Source organism: Anser cygnoides, chromosome 17 (genome assembly GCF_040182565.1).
Source record: "Anser cygnoides isolate HZ-2024a breed goose chromosome 17, Taihu_goose_T2T_genome, whole genome shotgun sequence".
Taxonomy (NCBI): domain Eukaryota; kingdom Metazoa; phylum Chordata; class Aves; order Anseriformes; family Anatidae; genus Anser; species Anser cygnoides.
In genome coordinates this window covers 10,130,005-10,148,652 of record NC_089889.1, presented here as the reverse complement: position 1 = coordinate 10,148,652, position 18,648 = coordinate 10,130,005, and the positions used below count along the sequence as shown (strand labels likewise).

At 37.7% G+C, this 18,648-nt stretch overlaps 1 protein-coding gene across 7 annotated transcripts in view; it reads right to left on the bottom strand.

Moving 5' to 3' along the window:
- CABIN1 (calcineurin binding protein 1) overlaps nt 1-15,496 on the bottom strand; it is a 110,206-nt gene extending 94,710 nt beyond the window's left edge. For 3 of the 7 annotated variants that reach the window (XM_048064124.2, XM_048064129.2, XM_048064126.2), the window contains exons 1-20: nt 15,353-15,496; nt 14,159-14,294; nt 13,137-13,202; nt 12,596-12,660; nt 12,076-12,168; nt 11,596-11,709; nt 11,289-11,423; nt 10,855-11,035; nt 9,504-9,633; nt 8,456-8,605; nt 7,077-7,369; nt 5,901-6,069; nt 5,317-5,453; nt 4,709-4,926; nt 4,482-4,607; nt 3,425-3,503; nt 3,001-3,188; nt 2,219-2,365; nt 1,287-1,481; nt 6-242 (exon numbers count right to left, since the gene is read on the bottom strand). In XM_048064124.2, coding sequence (XP_047920081.2) covers nt 6-242; nt 1,287-1,481; nt 2,219-2,365; nt 3,001-3,188; nt 3,425-3,503; nt 4,482-4,607; nt 4,709-4,926; nt 5,317-5,453; nt 5,901-6,069; nt 7,077-7,369; nt 8,456-8,605; nt 9,504-9,633; nt 10,855-11,035; nt 11,289-11,423; nt 11,596-11,709; nt 12,076-12,168; nt 12,596-12,598 — 2,595 coding nt within the window. In that variant the 5' untranslated portion in view covers nt 12,599-12,660; nt 13,137-13,202; nt 14,159-14,294; nt 15,353-15,496. The remainder of the gene's footprint in view (nt 1-5; nt 243-1,286; nt 1,482-2,218; nt 2,366-3,000; nt 3,189-3,424; nt 3,504-4,481; nt 4,608-4,708; nt 4,927-5,316; nt 5,454-5,900; nt 6,070-7,076; nt 7,370-8,455; nt 8,606-9,503; nt 9,634-10,854; nt 11,036-11,288; nt 11,424-11,595; nt 11,710-12,075; nt 12,169-12,595; nt 12,661-13,136; nt 13,203-14,158; nt 14,295-15,352) is intronic. The other 4 variants (XM_048064128.2, XM_048064131.2, XM_048064125.2 and 1 more) reach the window with 3 other exon arrangements.
- Nucleotides 15,497-18,648: the final 3,152 nt, after the last annotated feature.

Below are 18,648 nucleotides of genomic sequence, written 5' to 3'. Positions count from 1 at the left end.
GTTACCTGAATCAGGTTGGTTGTTAATCGAACGAGGCTTGGTGTTATAGAAGGATCTTTCAGGATGCTGCTGTCTGACGATAATGAACCATCTATTCCTGTGAGCAGTTGTGTTACCGTAGCAACCCACTCTTCTTTAGCAGAGGCTGCTGTCATATTCATCATCTGCTGAATTGCTTCATTCAAGGCAACTTCTGAGCATTCAAAACATTGCTTGTAATCTTTCAGCTTGAGTAGGGAGTCCTAGGGAATGTAAATAAGAAAAAATCTATTGTAAAGATGAAGGGTTTATTTTAAAACATGAGCACACAGCAGACGAAGGCAATACACTATATACAGGTAAGGTGGTTACTCTACTAAGTGTAAGAAAACACCTTCACATATGACATTAAAGGACAACAGGAGGTGCATGGGCCCTGGACAATAAGTATACAAGCAGGATCTAAATTTCTGAATATCATCACTGAATCTTTCTGCTAGACTAAGAGAGGCATGAAATACAAATTTTCAAGAAAGCGATGTCTACAGGCTTAATGAATTCTAACCATATGCAGTTTATGACCTTGTGCAACCATTTTACTATAATTTTATAAATATCAAAATGGCAACTACAAGGCCAGCATTGTATCAACATCCTCCTGCTTCTTTATACTCTGCCAGGTTTCGGTAAATGAGATGGCGTGAAAACTGTCAGATTTGGCTCAGTCCAGCTAAACATCAGTCCTTTTTTTTTGTGTGCAGTCTTTTTTTCCCCCTTGAAAACCTGACAGGCTCAAACTATTCCAATAGCTGAGGTCACTCATACACTTATTTTCAGTGTCACATGGACTAAATCTATAGCCATTATACTGAATATATGTATCAACACTTTGTCATTCATGCAGGACAGGTACACTAGAACATAAAAATCATTTATATGCTACGTAGCTTTTTAAGTTTCAGGTTCAGAATGGTTGTAAATCACCAACAGTCAACAACAACAAAAGCTGCAAGTATTCACAGCAGATGCAGATAACATAAATCCAGACACTAGATGTTTCTGCAAATGATTCAAGTTTATTTGAATTTAGAATTTTTCTGGCCATTTCATATAGACATCAGACATCTTGTATCTTTAGTCACATCCTCAGTTAGCAAAAACTGACATACTTCTAATGACGTTGAAAAAACTATGCTGTTCTGACCATTTACAGATTTGGTTCCATGTTTTGCCTTGTAAATAAGACTCATTAACCATTAACATCCACTCTAGAAATCCTTTCATCCTGTTCCCTGGACAAAACAAACCTGTAGGAGAAGCAGCTGTGCTGGTCTCTCTGGTATGGATGTCACAAATTCCAGATGTTTTGCTCTTCCAAAACCATTAAAACATAAAGTTGGATGAAGCAGATGCACCACTGCATTATAGTCCCCTGCCTCATACAGTCGCTGGATCTCTTCCAAAGACTGGCATCTCTCCAGAGATTTTAGGTTCTTATCAATCTGTAAACATCACAGATAGCACAATCCAACCTTTGTCTTCACATACATTTGACTAGTGGCATTTCACCTAGCAGTTCAGCTGTAAAGCTATGTTAACTCTACAGTTACATCCAGGAACATAAAACAGTAAGAAAACACCTACTATGTAACACTTAAGCTGTTCCATATACTTTTAATTATTATCTAGTACATGACTATAGTGCTATAATGACTTTATAGTTTTTTGTCTCAAATTCCCAAATCACGCATTTCTACGCTGCAAGTATACATCCATCAGATGGACTTCAAAGTGAAGTTGGCATAAGCTGGGTTGGAGTTTATCTCCCAAAACAGCAATGGAAAGAATGGATGATGGACAAACCTTTATTTAAATACACATGCAAATTATTATGTGGAAAAAATTGACTGCTGAAGTAAGAAGCTCAGTTAGCCATCAGTGAAAGTTATGTTCATAGAACAGAAAATAAAACACTGGTTTAATAATTTTTTGCTGCACATAACAGTTGCTCTAATAGAAATATTTTGCATAAAATCAGTCTTAAGTGGTACAGGACAAACAGCTCCAGAAGGCATCTGCTTGAAAAGATGTTGGCCACAACATCATCAAACTATGAACCTGTTTCTTCACTCTTAGAAAAATTCTAGAACAGATATGGTAAAATTTCCAAGACAAAAGAGCTAATTCATATATGACCTTTGAAACTGGAAGGGGTGGAACACTGCAAGTCAATTCTTACCTCTTCTAAAGAAACAACAGAATCAACATGTAGATTAGGTAACCGTATTGTGATGCATTCATTGTCAGCTTTAGCTTGCATTGCAGTGGAGCTCTGCAGCATTTCAGTGCAGATATCATAGTTTTCAAGTGCCTGTTCCATGTCTCCCTACAGAAGCAGTACAGCGGGGAGAAAAAAAGAAATGAGAAAACACATAATGAACCTCAAGAGTTTTGTCTGCAGCAAGGTTTTCCAACCACATACAAAATGTTTAAATTCAGTGCAGGCACTGCCATTTTGATTATTGCACATTCTCCCACATGAAAACAAATCCAATTGACAGTCACCAATTAAAACCAAACCAAACCGAAAAAAAATGCTTCTTAGCAGTGACTCTTATAAGAGTTAAAACAAATCAGAGAAACAGAATTCAAGTTGCATGAATGTGAAAGATTAATTTGGATTGACTAAAATATCATTCCTTTGAGAACACAGAAGCATAAAACAGTGGAAATAATCCTTCCATTTGTACAAATCAGAACACTGAGTCAAGAAATATTATTGTATTCTGTAAAGTGAATGCACTCTCTTTGCTCTGTCCAACTGAAGTACATACTGAAGTTGAGTGGTCACAAATGAAATGCAAGCTGCACAAGCAAAATATAACTCAGTATATCTGAAGAAAAGATGGTAATAGCCCTAAAATAACTCTCATTTTCCAAATCAACTGCAGTGTCTCTGGACAACATTACTTTTTAATTGCTGGGAAAAGTTTTATTTGTTAAATCACAAGTAAAACAAACCTGAAGTGCTAGAAAGCGAGCTTTCAGCCAATACACCCGAGTGACAAACTCCATCCAGCCTTCCTCAAACAAATCTCGCTGTGAGGATGCGAATGACAACTGCAGCAGATCTCCCAAGAAATGAATTCCTGGGAAGTCAGGACCAAACTTTCCATTGACAGAGGCAGCAGGGCAATTTCGTGGAGCAACTGCAAATCAATTGTTTTATGATAAAGTTACTAGCATCCCATGAAAAGAGTCCCACATACAAATATTTCAAAAGTACTGATCTACTTGAAGGCAAACAATTGATAGACCAATAATAAGCATCTTTCAGTTCTGTATTTTAAGAAAAGATAACTCCCAAATCCAGTGAATTCCTATAAAAGTTTCTTCGTTTACCTAAAGTATTTTTATTCTGAGGTAAGAAACACCTGACTCTTACCTGTAGAGCTCTTTCCTTTTGTCAATAGCCACTGATCTAATTGCAGTTCCATGCAGGAAAGGCTCATCAACATCATATCCTGCAAAAGAAGTGTGAAAATATTAAACAAATAATTCAGAATATGGTAACAGCACTGACATTTGAGAAGTAAAAAGTCATCATCTCCATGAGACTGAATATGTATTCTAGTCTTACCAGCTTATTAATGCTTGATGGATAACGTTCAGAAGTACATTAAAAATCATGTCACCGTGGATATCCACCAGGTAATTTTGTGAAGAATATACTATTTGCTGATTACATTCACAGGGCTACAGATCCATCTGCAAAATCTAGGTGCTTATGAAAAGGTTCAAAGGTCCATAGCGCTTGTTACCAGAATAGCCCTTTGTAGTCTTAAAAACCCCAAATTAATTACACTCAGGATAGTTTGTATATTGAGTTTAAAATAAATTCAAGGATTAAAGTCACTGTCCTCATGCTTGTCTCTTCTTTTTAATGGTGTAACATGAAGTGTTACATACTAGCAAGAAGTCATGCAATCATAGTGACAACCCAGTAAATGCATTTATAAACATATTTAAATTTGTTCAGAAAAAGGGTATGTATACATGAAAATACACAGAAATACAATAGTTACATACCAGACGTATACAAATTTTAACATCTACTACATAATACTATGTTTTTGTTTGTTTTTTAAACTAAATCAGTGGAGCATAGTTTTCAGAAAAATCAGTAGAAACACTTGATATTAAATATATATTTATTTTACTTCTATTTTTTGCTGTAAATTGCAGGCTATATTAGAAGCAAGCCATCTACTTTATTTAGAGCAGAAATGCTGACCCTCGAACAACCAATGTGAACAAAGCAGCATCTCTACTCGCCTGGTAACAAAACAAAATTCTGTCATATCAGAAGCAAAGGGGGGGAAGGAAAAGCAAAAGCAACAACAGAATAAAGGAATAAAAACTATTTAAGAATCTAATATATAAATTGCATCTATACGCATATATACACACATGCTGTCTATATACAGAGTATTCTTGCTTACAGTATCACACAGATACATCCAGGAGCTCAGGAACAAACAGTTATGTGAGCTGCAGTACGTGTACCACAGTTTATGGAAGATCCAACAGCAAGCACAAGCAGCTCCCCAGGAACAGCTAAGGAAAGCCTGCAGTTAATTGTTGGAGTTTGGTTAGATACTTTCAGTGCACAGAGAGAAACATAGTGGCAACGAAACAGAGAACGTAATACAGAAAAATGTTTCATTACCTTGATATGCTGATTACTTGAGTCCCTCAGTAATGGATTGGGAAGACTACTACTGTGCTTTCTCCAGTTATTATAGATGCTAAGGACCACCTCAGACAAGCCAGGAGGCCACTTCACCAGGAACTTTTGGCTGATGACTTTCAAATATCTCATCATGAGTTCCAAGATCCCACCATTGTTTAGGTTATCCAGCAAGAATTCATGAACATCCTGTTTCTCTAGAAAGCAGATAAACACAAAGCCAAACATGATTAAGGTCAAGACAAACCATGACTTGAAACAAATTAGTTTCAACAGCGTTTTATGCACTAAGCTTACAGAAAGGCCACAGCAGTCCTCCTGCACTGCATAAATGCAAAATTAAGTATCCTAATATGCTTAAATGGGAAACTCCATGCAATAGAGCTCTTGTACACAGTAAATAAACAGTCCCCAAGACTTCAATAAAGTCACATTACCAAGCAAGATAGCTTCACGTCATGAAGTTATTCTTTTAAAATAACATATTTATTTGCATCTTCTAGATGTAAGACAGGAAAATACAGAAAATAAATCACACAAAAATGGAAGAAACAACAGAGAAAGGGTCATTATAATGAAAACCTTACCAGATTCCATAAATGTTGTAGAATCAAATGACATTCTGTGTGGTCCAACATGCTGGAAATTCTCTTCTTTGATCTCTGACTGTACCTCGTAGTTATTGAAAGGGTCTTCCTCTTCCTCTGGATCTAATTTTCTTAATCTGTATTGGGGGGGGGCAAAAAACACTGTATCAACAAAGTCATCATTCTTTATTTCACGAATAAATTAAACATAAGCAAGGCACATTGTGCATATTTTAGAAGTGAAAGCACAGTAACTGAAGCACACTCAGATTTACATCCAGTTCCCAAATTTTGTCCAAACAAAGAATGCCTTGTTTGTTGATCCTGCTCAATTTGACATCTGCATTGTCTTCTAATTGTTTCACATTAACAAAAGTTTTCTAGTTTGTAAATTAGGTTGCAGTAGTTTTCACTAAAAACAGTTTTATTAAATTTATGAGAAGACACTGCATTGCATGTCCTTCAAAACATAGCATGGATATAGTGGTTTTAAGGTTGAGCTGTATCAACCAACCTGAAGCCCAAACAGCTTCCTCTAATTAGCTCTCAATATTCCCAAGATGTAAGTTATTTCTATACCATACCTGGAAGGAAGGAATTTCACCAACAGTTCCTGAAAGTCAACCTTTTCCTCTTTTTTACACTTAGTGTTCCGGACTCTAGCAGATCTCCGTTTTGCTGTTTCACCGCTGTCTTCTGTAATTCTCCTTCTCTTTACACCTTTCTTGGATTTATCTCCTGCAGATATATCACCTAAAAACAGAATTCAAAAAATAAATACTGACAGATTAAACTGACAAAGAAGTGGATAACCTTTTTAGAAAAAAATAATAAGAAGGTGATTTGTGGCTTACACTTATTTTACAGCAATACTCTATTTTCCTTCTGAAGACAGTGTAAAAAATTTTTTAAAAACAACCAAATATAAACTGGCTATGGTATTTTGCTTAAAAATGCTGTTCTGAAGCAAAAAGCAGACTTCTTACTGGAAACTCTGCATTTCATTATTCATTAGAAATCATTATTTTAGTTCTCAAGAAACTTCTACAATGAGAATCACAGGAGTCTGCCTTTACCTCCAACATCACTTGTAAATTCCCATGAATATCAATACTGGTAACTCCTTGATAGTTTTAGATATGTAAATGCATATACAACTACACAATAAAACATTCAAACCTCTTGCTACAAGTTCCAAATAAATATAGCTGACAGCTTGGTTCTCTCAGGTCCTTAAAGTTACACATGAAAGCTGAAGAATAACCAAGTCTTATCTTTTTCTGTAACTGCTCATTCATTTCTATGGAGTTCAAGACTCCACGCCATTAGCAGTTTCATGTGCAACACTGCTGGAAAGGAAATACGATTCTTCCTTTTTTCAGTCTGAGATTAGAAGCATAAGTCAACAGCACAAAAACAGGAGTGGTTAGAAACTCCTGCACTGGTACAACAATTAAAAACAAACCAACCTGACTCCCAGATCCATTAGATAGGAAAGCAAGTCCACTGTCCTGAACACTTGTCCCATGTCTGAGTTGCTAGTCAAAGACTTCCAGGCAGTTTAGGTGGCTTACCTTTTCCGGTGCAAACAGTTAACTTTATATGGTAGAAAAAGTGAAGTTGTGTTCTACGTTATACATACGCTAAAAAGGTTCTGAATCCACCAACAAGCAGTTTGGAGACAGCATTTCCCAGTGTATTCTGTAGTGCTTTTAGTACCCAGATAAGTAGGAAAAATCATGAATCTTAAACTGAAGTACCTTGCTCACCTACAGTAGCTCCTGGTTCCAATACATTCTGGCTGTGGCTTGGAAAATTGGTTGTTGCTGGAGTATAAGATAACACAGGATCTGCAATTGTCACCACTGCATTAGTGCTGACTGGAGTTGGCTGAATAACACTGACAGGAGTAGAGGTAGGAGAAACAATCAAATGTTGAACTGGGTCTCGGTACTCTGAGAGATCAATTCTCTTTCCCAGACTTGGTCGAGGAGGATCACATGTTGTGAGGTGGTGATACATGGCCAGTAAAGCTTCTCCTAAACACTTCCATCTGCACGTGAAAACACAACGGTATCATAACTTCATTAGTTCTTGTCACATTATATGCTAAATTATATTTATAAACCTAATAGCATTCAGCATTGTTTTTCTCTAATACTTAGAGGTAGCAAGAGCAGCTTTTTCAGCAGAAGAATACATGTAATCTGAGAGTCAAAATCTGTTACACAGCTACAGAAGCTGGAGAATATCTTCCAGTATTCCTGTCATATGGGCCATTGACTATTCCAGGCCTGGAACAGAGGTCCTTAATAATATCTTTCCTCCTTGAATACACTACTTAAAAACCAAGAACAAAATATGGCAACAGAGAAAAGTTTTCAGAGGAAACTGGTGCATCAGCTGAAGTAGGAAGGAAATGGCAGTCAGTGTGCCTAGTCTCAGAAAATGTCTTTCATGAATAAAAGATCTATGCAGTAGTTGCTGAGGAAATTAAATTACTCTGTACTGAACTGTAAAAAAAAAAAAAAGTAGTGTCAAAAGGAACCATTTTCAGATTCTGCATTTAATCAACAACAATAAAAAAATAACCCTTATCTACAAGTAGATGTAACTTCTCTGCAAGATAACCTACATACTGAGTCCGTCAATATTCCAGGAAAACGCGCAATAAAAAACAACCCTTTATACCTTAATAAAGACGTATTTAACAACATAAAATAGTATCCTTATATCTTGCTGCAAATAAAGAACAGCAATTTGTTTACGAGTTTCCAACATATCAATTGTAAAAAACATTTTTTTAAAACCTAAACTTACTTCGAAGTTCTTGTACAAACTAGTCAAACAAAAAATCCAATAATACAGCCAGAATGGTTGCAAAATCATTCTTAGTTAAGATTTTTTAACATCAGTCTGAAGTTCTAATTCAAAGGTTGAAAATTGATATATATGTGGCTTACAATAAAATTGTAAGCAGAGCAAAACAACCTATAGATTCATAAAATATGGAAGTATTGTTCACTTTTTTTTTTTTTTAAGCAAGAAAAGCCTGCTGGATAAGCTTAAAGTGGAACATAGTTGTCAGCATACGTAGCTTCTGATAAATTTATTACAAACAGAAAATATGAAGACCTACGTGAAGAATGGAATTGGCTGGACCAGTTTGAGTTCTGGTTCTCTGTCTCGCACTAGCAAAGCCTGTCTTTTCTTACGTAACTCCAGTGCTTCATCTATGATTCTTCCTGTTTCAGCTGCACTCACATTTACATTATGGATAGACATGTCACTAGGAAATATTAAGAAGAAAAGGGTTTGATTTTTTAAAAGGCACAGGGAGATTCATTTTATATTTTCCTATAATGTAACAAAAATAGTGTTAAAACATGCATTAAAGAAACATTATTTTGCAAACTTTATAGCATGCACGTAGAAGTGTTCACCATCAGAAATCTTTGCTCTTTTAAAAATTAAGAAATAAGTTGAGGTTGTCCTACTCTGTTTTCCAAATACTGAGAAATGAAAGGAAAGCAGTAGGCAGTGTTTTCTTTCTTGAACAGTGATAACTTAGAAATTCATGGTTCAGAAAATAAATGTACAGCTGAGAAATTCCTTTCATTCCATAGTGCTACTCTGAACAATTCATGTAATCACAAAAAATTTCGAGTTGAAAATCATCTTGTATATTCCAAGTCTAGGAATGAATTTTTGGAAGCTAAAAATAGTCCGCTCTCTCAGAGATATCACAGTCCAGAAACAAAAGCCAAGTGGCTGAAAGCCTTGGCTTAATTCAACATGCAATTCATTTTAACAGCCAGGCCTAAGATAGCTTAATAAATCAGGTTCTCTTTAAGTAAACAGAACTTTCTGTGAAGTTATCCATTCTCTTCTAAATCTTCACTCTAAACGTATTTTCACATTTCAGATGTTATAATATAAAAGGTCAGTTACCTTGGGCAGATCCCATAAATTTTATGGGCCTCTACTTTCTCCCCGACATTCTGTCAGTAGCTGCAACATTTAGCTTTTGTTGTTGTTGTTGCTGTTGATGCTTTTTGTTTAATTTAGAAGATATGTCAGCAAGATGTTGTTATAGCTTAAAGCATTATATCACACCAGCTTTTCTGAACTACCCAAGCCTAAAATTCACACTCCAAACGCAGCACACACTATAAGATAACACCCACCATTTGAGGAACATCCTTAAAGAATCTTTCCGGAGGCAAGGTTGCTCCTCAAAGATCTTCTCCTTCAGAACCAATCCTTTGCTGTACAGACAATCTTTTTCCAAGGCTTTGCAGATAAAGTACAAACATGCTGACAGAGAAATGAAAATTGAATGGTCAATTGCTACTTTGGCTCACGCAAACAATCCCATTTCTGGGCTTCATATACACCACTAAACTCCAGCTGAACATGACATTTACAGAAACCAATAGCTTTGTAACGTGTCAGATAACTACATGCATGAAAATACAGTTAAAACAACCTATTACCTCTTCTCGAGTATTACATCTAGTAAAAAAACACATTAATTTTGTTTAAACACTTTTACTGTACATTTTTTATTTACTTTTAAGACTCCCAACCCTGCACAAAGGGTATTAGAATTTTGTAAAGTGGAATCACAATTGTTTACCATTTTCATAGTTATCAAATGTCTTCCACTGCTGCAATAAGCAGTGAATCCCACCCAGGCTTTTGCTCACATGGGTAACTACATAAAGAGAATTCGGCTTTGCAGCTTCCAGACTGACAGACGGCTCTCCTGGAGCAAAAGTGAATTTACATTACAGTTACTCTGAAAACAGTGAAGTGATTCTTTCTAAGAACTGAAACACTATTTCTTGACTGGTCTGGGCTACAGAAGACACAGTCCAAAGCTCAAAGTCAAAACATGACCTGCTAAGGATCAAGTCCTTTTAGCCAAGCACGTCACGGAAGACCTAACAGCTGACGGACTCTGGAGTAGAAAATTCAAATACCCTTAATTCAGACCTCATTTATCATTGACAATACATTCTGCAGTCCATTTCAAACACTTAACATGTCAACAGCACATCCTTTGGTGAAAAATAACCCACTTGATACCTGACAGAACACAGAGGTCTGACAGTTTTCATTCCCCTTCTCCTCCCCCTTATACACTGCTTGTGACTTTCTCTACTGAACTAACAAACATGCTAGTTAGGTATTTGTTGCTGTTGGTTTTCATTTGTTTGTTTTTGTTGTTTTTTGGTGGTGGTGTTTGTTTTTGTTTTAAAGAAAGATATTTTAGCACCAAAAGCAGAGATCCAACACCAAAATGTAGATCTACTCATATTTCTTGATAAACACCATACCAGGCATTTATTTTTAGGATAAGCAGAGTTCATAAAAATCATAACTTATCATGACGTAAAAATCTCCATCACATCCTAACACACTGCATGCTTATGGGAGATATACTTTCTCCTTTACAATTGCATTGTGTTACAATTTTTAACATGAAATTATACATTTTTTCAGATTCTTTTAAAGGACTATTGTTGTACTTACTTGTGTAGTCACTGAGTGTGTACAAGATTGTGATAAGGTTATCTAAACAAGGCCAGTGATCAGGATTACATCTGAGACCTTCTTCAAACGCATGACGAGCCAAAGGTAGGCGGATAAGTTTTATTGCCACATGACCAATTTTATACCATAGGTTGACATCAGTAGAGTCTAGCATTACAGCCTAGAGAGTATAACAGACAACATTGGTCACATTTCAGACATGCACATCTGCTTGTTTACAGAGACTATCCCTGCTTTAGCTTTTCACTGGGACACTACTGGCTTGGGGAGTGAATGGTGGGCATATAAAGTCAGAAAGCACACAGAACTCAGACATACATATAAACGAGGTATACTGAAATGTGTACATCTGTATTTTGGTAAGTTGTTGCAAACATCCAGGCACCAGTATTTTATTTCAGCTGTTACTGTACCTCCAAATAAAACTCCATGGCTGTCTCTAAGTCATCCCTCTGTGCTGCCAGTTGTGCTAGGTTTTTATAGGTGGAATATTTTAACATCAAGCCTGGATGTTTCAGCCCTTCTTTCTCATCACCAGAAAGAACTGCCTAGAAACAGTAAAATAAATGCAACATGGGCATTAGGAATTAGACAAATTAAAAATAGCAACAAAAAAGTTGCCAAGTGAGAACACTGACATTTGTAATTAGCCAATAAGAAGTTAAGGCATACAAAATATAATAACAGTTTATAGAGTTTCATTCTCTAAAAGCCACTGACCTCTCGCAAAAGACGAATCTCAAGCAGCTCATGATAAGCTTTAGCAGACTCTTCAAATCGGTCATGTTTCTGAAGGTCCAAAGCTTTGTGGTACAAAGCAAAAGCTTCTGCTTCCTGTAGTTTAAGAAGTTAGAACATATTCTGTAGGGTAATTTTATCAAACATAACAACATAATTATTTTTAAGCAAAATTAGATTATTTTGTGCTTTTATTTCACCATTTTTCAGACTAGCTTCTGAAAAGATAGGGCGCCTTTAATAGTACTTACTGCTGCGTATCAAGTCTTCATCCAGAAGAACACTAGCTTTACTAACCCCGTACAACTCAACTGAATTTAGGTTGTTAAAGGAAGGTTCAAAAGGTAAGATATTAACAAAACTTTCTTATGAACAAAAAATAATGGATAACCGATCTCTGCAACAAGAGAGGACAAAATTCCCACCCATTATGTCCCTTTGTATAATTGTGGGTTTACTTACTTGTGCTTCCTTTGTCTGTGTTTTATGACTTTTGAAGCTACCTTCATGGTCATCCTCAATTGTGGAGCTTGCGTTCAGTGCTGCAATTCGAATCTAGAATGACAGTTGAGATGCCACAAGAACTGTTACATCTACACAAGTCTCAGTTTCTCTTGCAAACTTTTTAAAAAAAAAACAACCAAACTTTACTTGGCAAACACACTCTGCATAATGCTGCAAGAGCTGCAACGAATTTAGGCATCACTAATATAATACACGCAAATAATAATACATCAAAATCTCTTCCCTAAAGTCAGCTGAAAACAAAGTTAAAATTTCAAACGTCTTTCAAGTAATAGCTTTCCTAGAAAGTACAAAATACATTACAGTGAGGCTTTTCAATTTCTTAAATTTACCAATAGCTACAATCACTCCGAATCCAACATTCTCATTATATCAATTTATTCTTTCTTATTTCTGGGGAAAGAGAAAGTTTTCAATTTGCAAAACATCTTGAACACCATGTCAAATAAGCCCTTACCATGTTTGTAAGTATTCACACTGTCGTTCTCCAGGATTAGCAGGGAGTGCTAAACACCAGCAAATCTGGAAAGCAAATGGGATTAGAATATTTATTCAATAAATAAAGAAAGCATTCAGAAGTAAAAGACAGGATGGATTTACTTTAAGTGATAACCAATTAACTGTCCTATGTCACCACCACCCCTCATGCCAAGAGACAAATTGCCCTACCACGTAAGAATAACAACATTAAAGTTAATTTTAACTAAGAACCGAGAATAAAATACAAAGTTAAGCACACATTACTTCAGGATGGCTTTCCCGGTGGTGATGGGGTAGTGGAAGTATTGGCAATGTAGTTACAGCTGTAAGATTATTTCATTACTGTATATTTAATGAACGACATTATAGTAACATTTAAACATGAATCCCTGGAATGACAAAAGCTTGCAAAGGAAAAATTTCTTGTGTACAATGGCATTACATGAGCATGAATCATTACAACTTATGAAATTGTTTTCCCATTATTTAAAAAAAAAAAAGTGGAACTTCTCCTGTACCCTTCATCTGCAGCACAAAGCAGGGTACTCTCTCAAGCCTCTAAGAATCAGCAACTGCCATGGTTTCTAGAAGAAGAAATGAAAAAATGGTAAAGCCACCCAAGTCCCATTGACTTTGCAGCAGATCACAGTGGCTACTCATTACTCAAAATACTGTCTACACCTAGAAATTCTTCTGATTTAAAATGTTTTTATTACTGCTTATTATTATTTATATTATTAAAATGCTTTTATTACTGTTACAAGTTCACTGCGCGAACTTTTACTAACTAGTATTTCTTCATTCTGCAGGGGAGTTACTAATATTTTCAGTCTTTTTACTGTTGATAAAAAGCTTGAAAGGGGAAATACAGGTTATAAGCGTGAAAGTCATTTTTCCAGAGAATTAAACCCAAATTTAAACTGCTTGAAACATGTTAGTAAAAGCAAAACACTAAGGAGTTTTGTGGGGCTTTTTTTTAAAAAAAAAAAAAAAAAAAAACTTCACTTATGTATAAAACCTTCCCATCAACTGAAACAGAGATGACACATGCAGAACAGGCTAAAAATTGTCTTTAATATTGGAGACCACATTAATAGAAGAACAATTCCAAAATTAGCCGCAGCAGGAAGTAGTGGGAGTTTTGAAGTATAAATTGAATTCATACGTTATCATGATCAGTCCTGCTTGTAGAAAAAACAGTGCTTTTACACGAATTTCATCAGTTCAGCAGATACTTTGTTTGCCCACACACTATTTACTTTACCTGCAGCTAAATGAGACTGACAACTACACACCAATAAAGCATTTTTCCTTTTAAGTCACTCACTGAACATTAATAAAACATCAAAGACAAGAATTCCTTGTCTATATTGCAAATGTAGAAAATATATACAGAGAGACTAACGTTATCTCTTTTCAAAAGTACTGAACGCCCCAGGTTTTGACAGAAAGTGCAGACACTTACGACATCTAAACAAATCAGGCTGTATGATCCCAAATCAATTAGATATTTAAACTGAGGATTTTTAAGTTCACTTACAAATACGCCCATATGCAGAAACGCATTCGATGCTTTTGCTGAATCACATAGTCTTGTTAAAGGCTGTACCAAAGTCAACAGGAGGGACTACAATCAGTAGTTCACTTCCACGGCTGGACTGCCAATGAGACTGCAACTACAGAAAAGGTGGGGAAACGATTTTAATTCTACTTTAATTTAAATGAGAAGTCTGTGACAAATATTTAGCAACTCTCCTCTCTGGTGGTCACAAATTGAGACTGTAAAACCAAACAGAGCACAATGCTGCTGGAAACAGGACGAAAAAGCAACCTTCACACAGCTTTTATGCTGCTATGCTAGCGAGTGTTTTTTTTTTTTTTTTTTTTAAGCCAGGCACTGTATGTGCATGTTATCCTGACTGTGGACTGAGTTACAACAGTCTCAGAATATCTCAGAATATACTAAGCCACAATAAGAACTTTCAGAGCAACATAGTGACATCAATTAGGCGGGGAAAAACAATCAGTCTAAACCACAAAACATTCCAATCAGTTTGAAATCTTTCAGTTACAAGAGTGTCTTTGCTTGAACTGTGGTTATTACAGGTGAACACATTATCAAAAAGCAACAATAGCCATTAAGGCCTCTTGACTCTAAAATCTTCTCTCCTTTTTCCCTTAATAGGTTAAAACTTAGGTAAAAATTTCAAGCGACTCTTGTTCCCAGTTATCGTAACATCCTTTGGGTGACTCTCAACTTCAAAACCAGAAACAAAGGGAGTGACCTGGTGTTTCCTGGCATCTTTTATTGGTGCTGTACATAGAATTACACACTGTAAATACGTGTTTGTTTAAAGAATACTTGGGGTTTGGGGATTTTTTTTTTTCTGTTTGTTTTAACACCGCAAAGCTCACCTCCACCGCATTTTAGGGACAGCCGCTTTCACTGAAATGCGGTAACTCTCCGCAAAGCGGAGGGGGGACACCTCTCCCACTGCTCGCCAGACTCCCCTGCCCGCAGGGTGGCCCAAAAAGGGCTGGGAGGCGGCCGGGGGAGGGAAGGAGCCCCCGTTTACCTTCAGGATGCCCTCCGGGAACAGGGCAGGAGAGGCCCCGCCGCGCCAGGCCAGGCCAGGCTCGGCTCATCCGCCCTCAGCGCCGGGCTGGGCAGGGCAGGGCACGGCAGGGCAGCCCCTCACGGCCCTCCGGGGGCTGTGGCGGAGGTGACACTCACCTGGCAGGGCCGCCCCGCTGCCCCGAGCAGCCGTCGGGCCGCAGCCGCCGCGGGGCTCCCGGAGCGGCTCCCTCAGGAGAGCGGCAGCCACCGCCTCCTCACCGATCTCCACAGCAACCGCCCCGGAACCCGTCGGCAACAAAGCGGCTGCTCATTGGGCCAGGGAGCTTTTCCTCAGCCAACCAATGGGAAGGGGGGGAGAAGGCAGGCGGGAACGGGCTGAGGTGGACAGCGGGCGGGAAGGCGCTGCCCCGCCATGAGGGGCGCGGGCTTGGAAACCGCCCAAAGTGCCGGGTTTTGCCTCAGATTCCCTGTGGGGATAGCTAGGGATGGAAACGTGCTTTTACGTGGCTGAGATAGGGGAGGTTTTCCTGTACGATGGCATGACTTCAGGCAAACAATTAGCAAAGACAACTACTTGTGGAAAAAAAATATTTAAAAGTAATATTATGATATTGCTATCAGTCTCAAAGAGCAGGTGTATTACCTACAGCACTCATGAAGGCTTCTTGTGAGGAAAGCACCTGAGCATGCACAGGCAATGAAGAACACACTCAAGCCTTTACCCAATTTGTGGCATATAATCACGTCTAAAGTCACTGATTGTTAAAGTGAGTCTACACCACACTGCTGAAGTTAAGCATGAGCTCAAGCATTTCACTGAATTAGCACCTCCCTTGGTTTTCATTACACATCTGACAGGGCAGTTATCATCATCATTTTTAGCTTCATCTGTGCCAATAATTTTAGCTATAAAATGCATATGCAGGAAAATCAGTTTGGGGAAACCTATAATATGCACATAACATATACAAGTGCTGTGGCAGTATATCTTAGCAGTTATGTGTTTATGTAAATCATTACCAGACAAATAAACTTTGTGTCTTATTTTCAATCTGGCTTAGTGAATCACTGTTATGTGGAATAATTTACAAAAGTTACTGACGTGGCCATGGTGGGGAACACCAAACATCGGAGCGTGTTTCTCAGGAGCACCCTGTAGGCAAGAGCCTCACGTGAGAGTGACGGTTTGGAACATGGGAAATGCCTAAACAGTTTTTTATTTTTATTTTTAAATCTGATTATCAAGTTATAATCAATAAACTTAATTATAGCAATTTTTATGTTAGAAGCTTGTCACAAATGACGACTAGGGAATGCCAACATGCACTTAGAGGGAGAATTAAGCGAGTCAATGAGCAGCAGAACATCAGGAATTAAATAAAACAAATGGTTGCTTGTAGGAATAAGTCTAGTAAAATCAGAGAGGTGCTTGCTGGACTCTTAAGTTGATTTTTCGGTTCTGATACTCAAATCAATATAAAATTATTTAAACTGTAATCCATGTGATTCGTGGAAGAACTCTATAACTCAAAGCAAGTAAGTTATAAAGTAGGTATGTGGTTTATTTCGGCACCGGGCACATGTGTGATAGCTCCCAAAGGCATGCGCACCTTAACACGGCAACTTGCTTTGGTTATATGCAGTAAAAAGTTACATATGCATGAAGTTTCCCAATACGCCTATACATATTCATAACCTATCCCCGCTTTGTATTAAAATTAGCTCCAAGAAGTCATTTCCATAAACTCCTCCCATCTGTGCCTGCGCAGTGCGTTCCGGTGGTGGTCGTCGGGGGGTCGTGGGGATGAAGTCCGATAACTCCTCATCACCACTGGTTGACCCCCTGCCTTTGTACAGACTCAGGTGCTCCTTGGCTCTTGTCCAAACCACAAGGTCGGTCTCAGCTGGTTTTTGAGACAGGTTCCCCATTTTTGTCAGGAAACATCTTCTGTGAGGGGCCCCGAGACTCCTTGTTTCGGTTAATTTGCACAGCAATAAGCAAAGACACTCAGCAATATCTATTTTAAAGCGATTAAGCAAGCCCCCATTCTTTCATTCCTTGTTTTAATAACTACGATTGTTTTATTTAGAAATCATTAATACAATTAAGCAAGCCCCCATTCTTCTATCCCTGGCTTCACATGCAGCTCACCTTAGAGATCACAGTTCTGAAGAAAAACTGATCTGTTCACACAAGTGGTCTGTGCTGAAGGAAATGGAGGGAGCTACACTGGAAGCGTTCCCTACTGGGAAGAGGTCACAAGAGGGAAAAAGTATTATGTTTGTTTTGAAAAAAAGCCTGGATGGCTATTTATTTACACAGAGGAGAAAGCTGAAGGTGGAGAAGCTGTGTGTTGGCTTGACACAGTTCAGACTGAAGCATTTCACAAGTTTTTACACTGTAATCTCCCTTTTTGTAAAGAAACTTCAGGGCTGGGGTGAAATTTTATATATGGGAGTATGTAAATATATTTGAAATATATATTGTGTGAGAAAATACTACCCATCTTTCCATCTAAGAATGGGGTTGCCATCCACATACACTGCAGTACCACTCCATTGTGCTTGCAGAGTAATTTCCACAGCTATCATGATTTTGCAATACTTTTCTGCCAGTAGTGCCCTTCAGGGTGTCACTGGTCCTCTGTCTTGTGTAAATACACAGAAAGGTTGTCCTTGCTTCAAAGGCCTTGAGGCTAAGAAATAGTTACACAGTCTTCAAAATCAGGTCATTACCTTTGAATATGCAAACATGCCAATAGAGTGATCTCAAACAAACCAACAGAGGCCATTTCTGGGAGCAGAGATATTTATTAATTTTAGAAGGTTAAGCCTGGGAAGTTACAGATGTCAGTAAAACAGTAAAAGAAACAACTTACTATAGCTGGGAGATTAAATCCAGATGACAGGCAGACTCCATACCATGGAAGCAGAACAATCTGCACATAGCATTCAAGGGAAGGGGATTTTATAACACTGTTTTTGAGTGCTATATAAGGGTGGTGTATCTAATTTACTCTAATCAGCGAACATAAGCAACAGAGATGTAAGAAAATGTTTCCTGCTTCTGGAGGATGGTGTGCATACTCCAGGCCCACATAACCCCCTTCAGCATATCTTTAAAGGCCTAAAATAATACACTAAACTAATCTAAAATTATCTCAGTGTAAGAAAAATAGCCCATCTATTTAGATCAACATGAACATAAGTATACTTAGTACCAACAATTCATGAAAGAAAGCAGCCAGCAGCGAGTTTATATACTATCAGCATCTCATTCTGCACTGACAGGCCCCAGCACCAAAAAAGCATTAAATTGGCTCAGGCCAAGACACAAAAAAAAAAAAAAAAAAAAGATGTTCCCTTGATCAATATTTTAACCGCTCTCATAAAAAAAAGCTCTAAGTCCATGAACCATAAAGTTCTCAAGATGGTTTTTACCCAGCACTTTC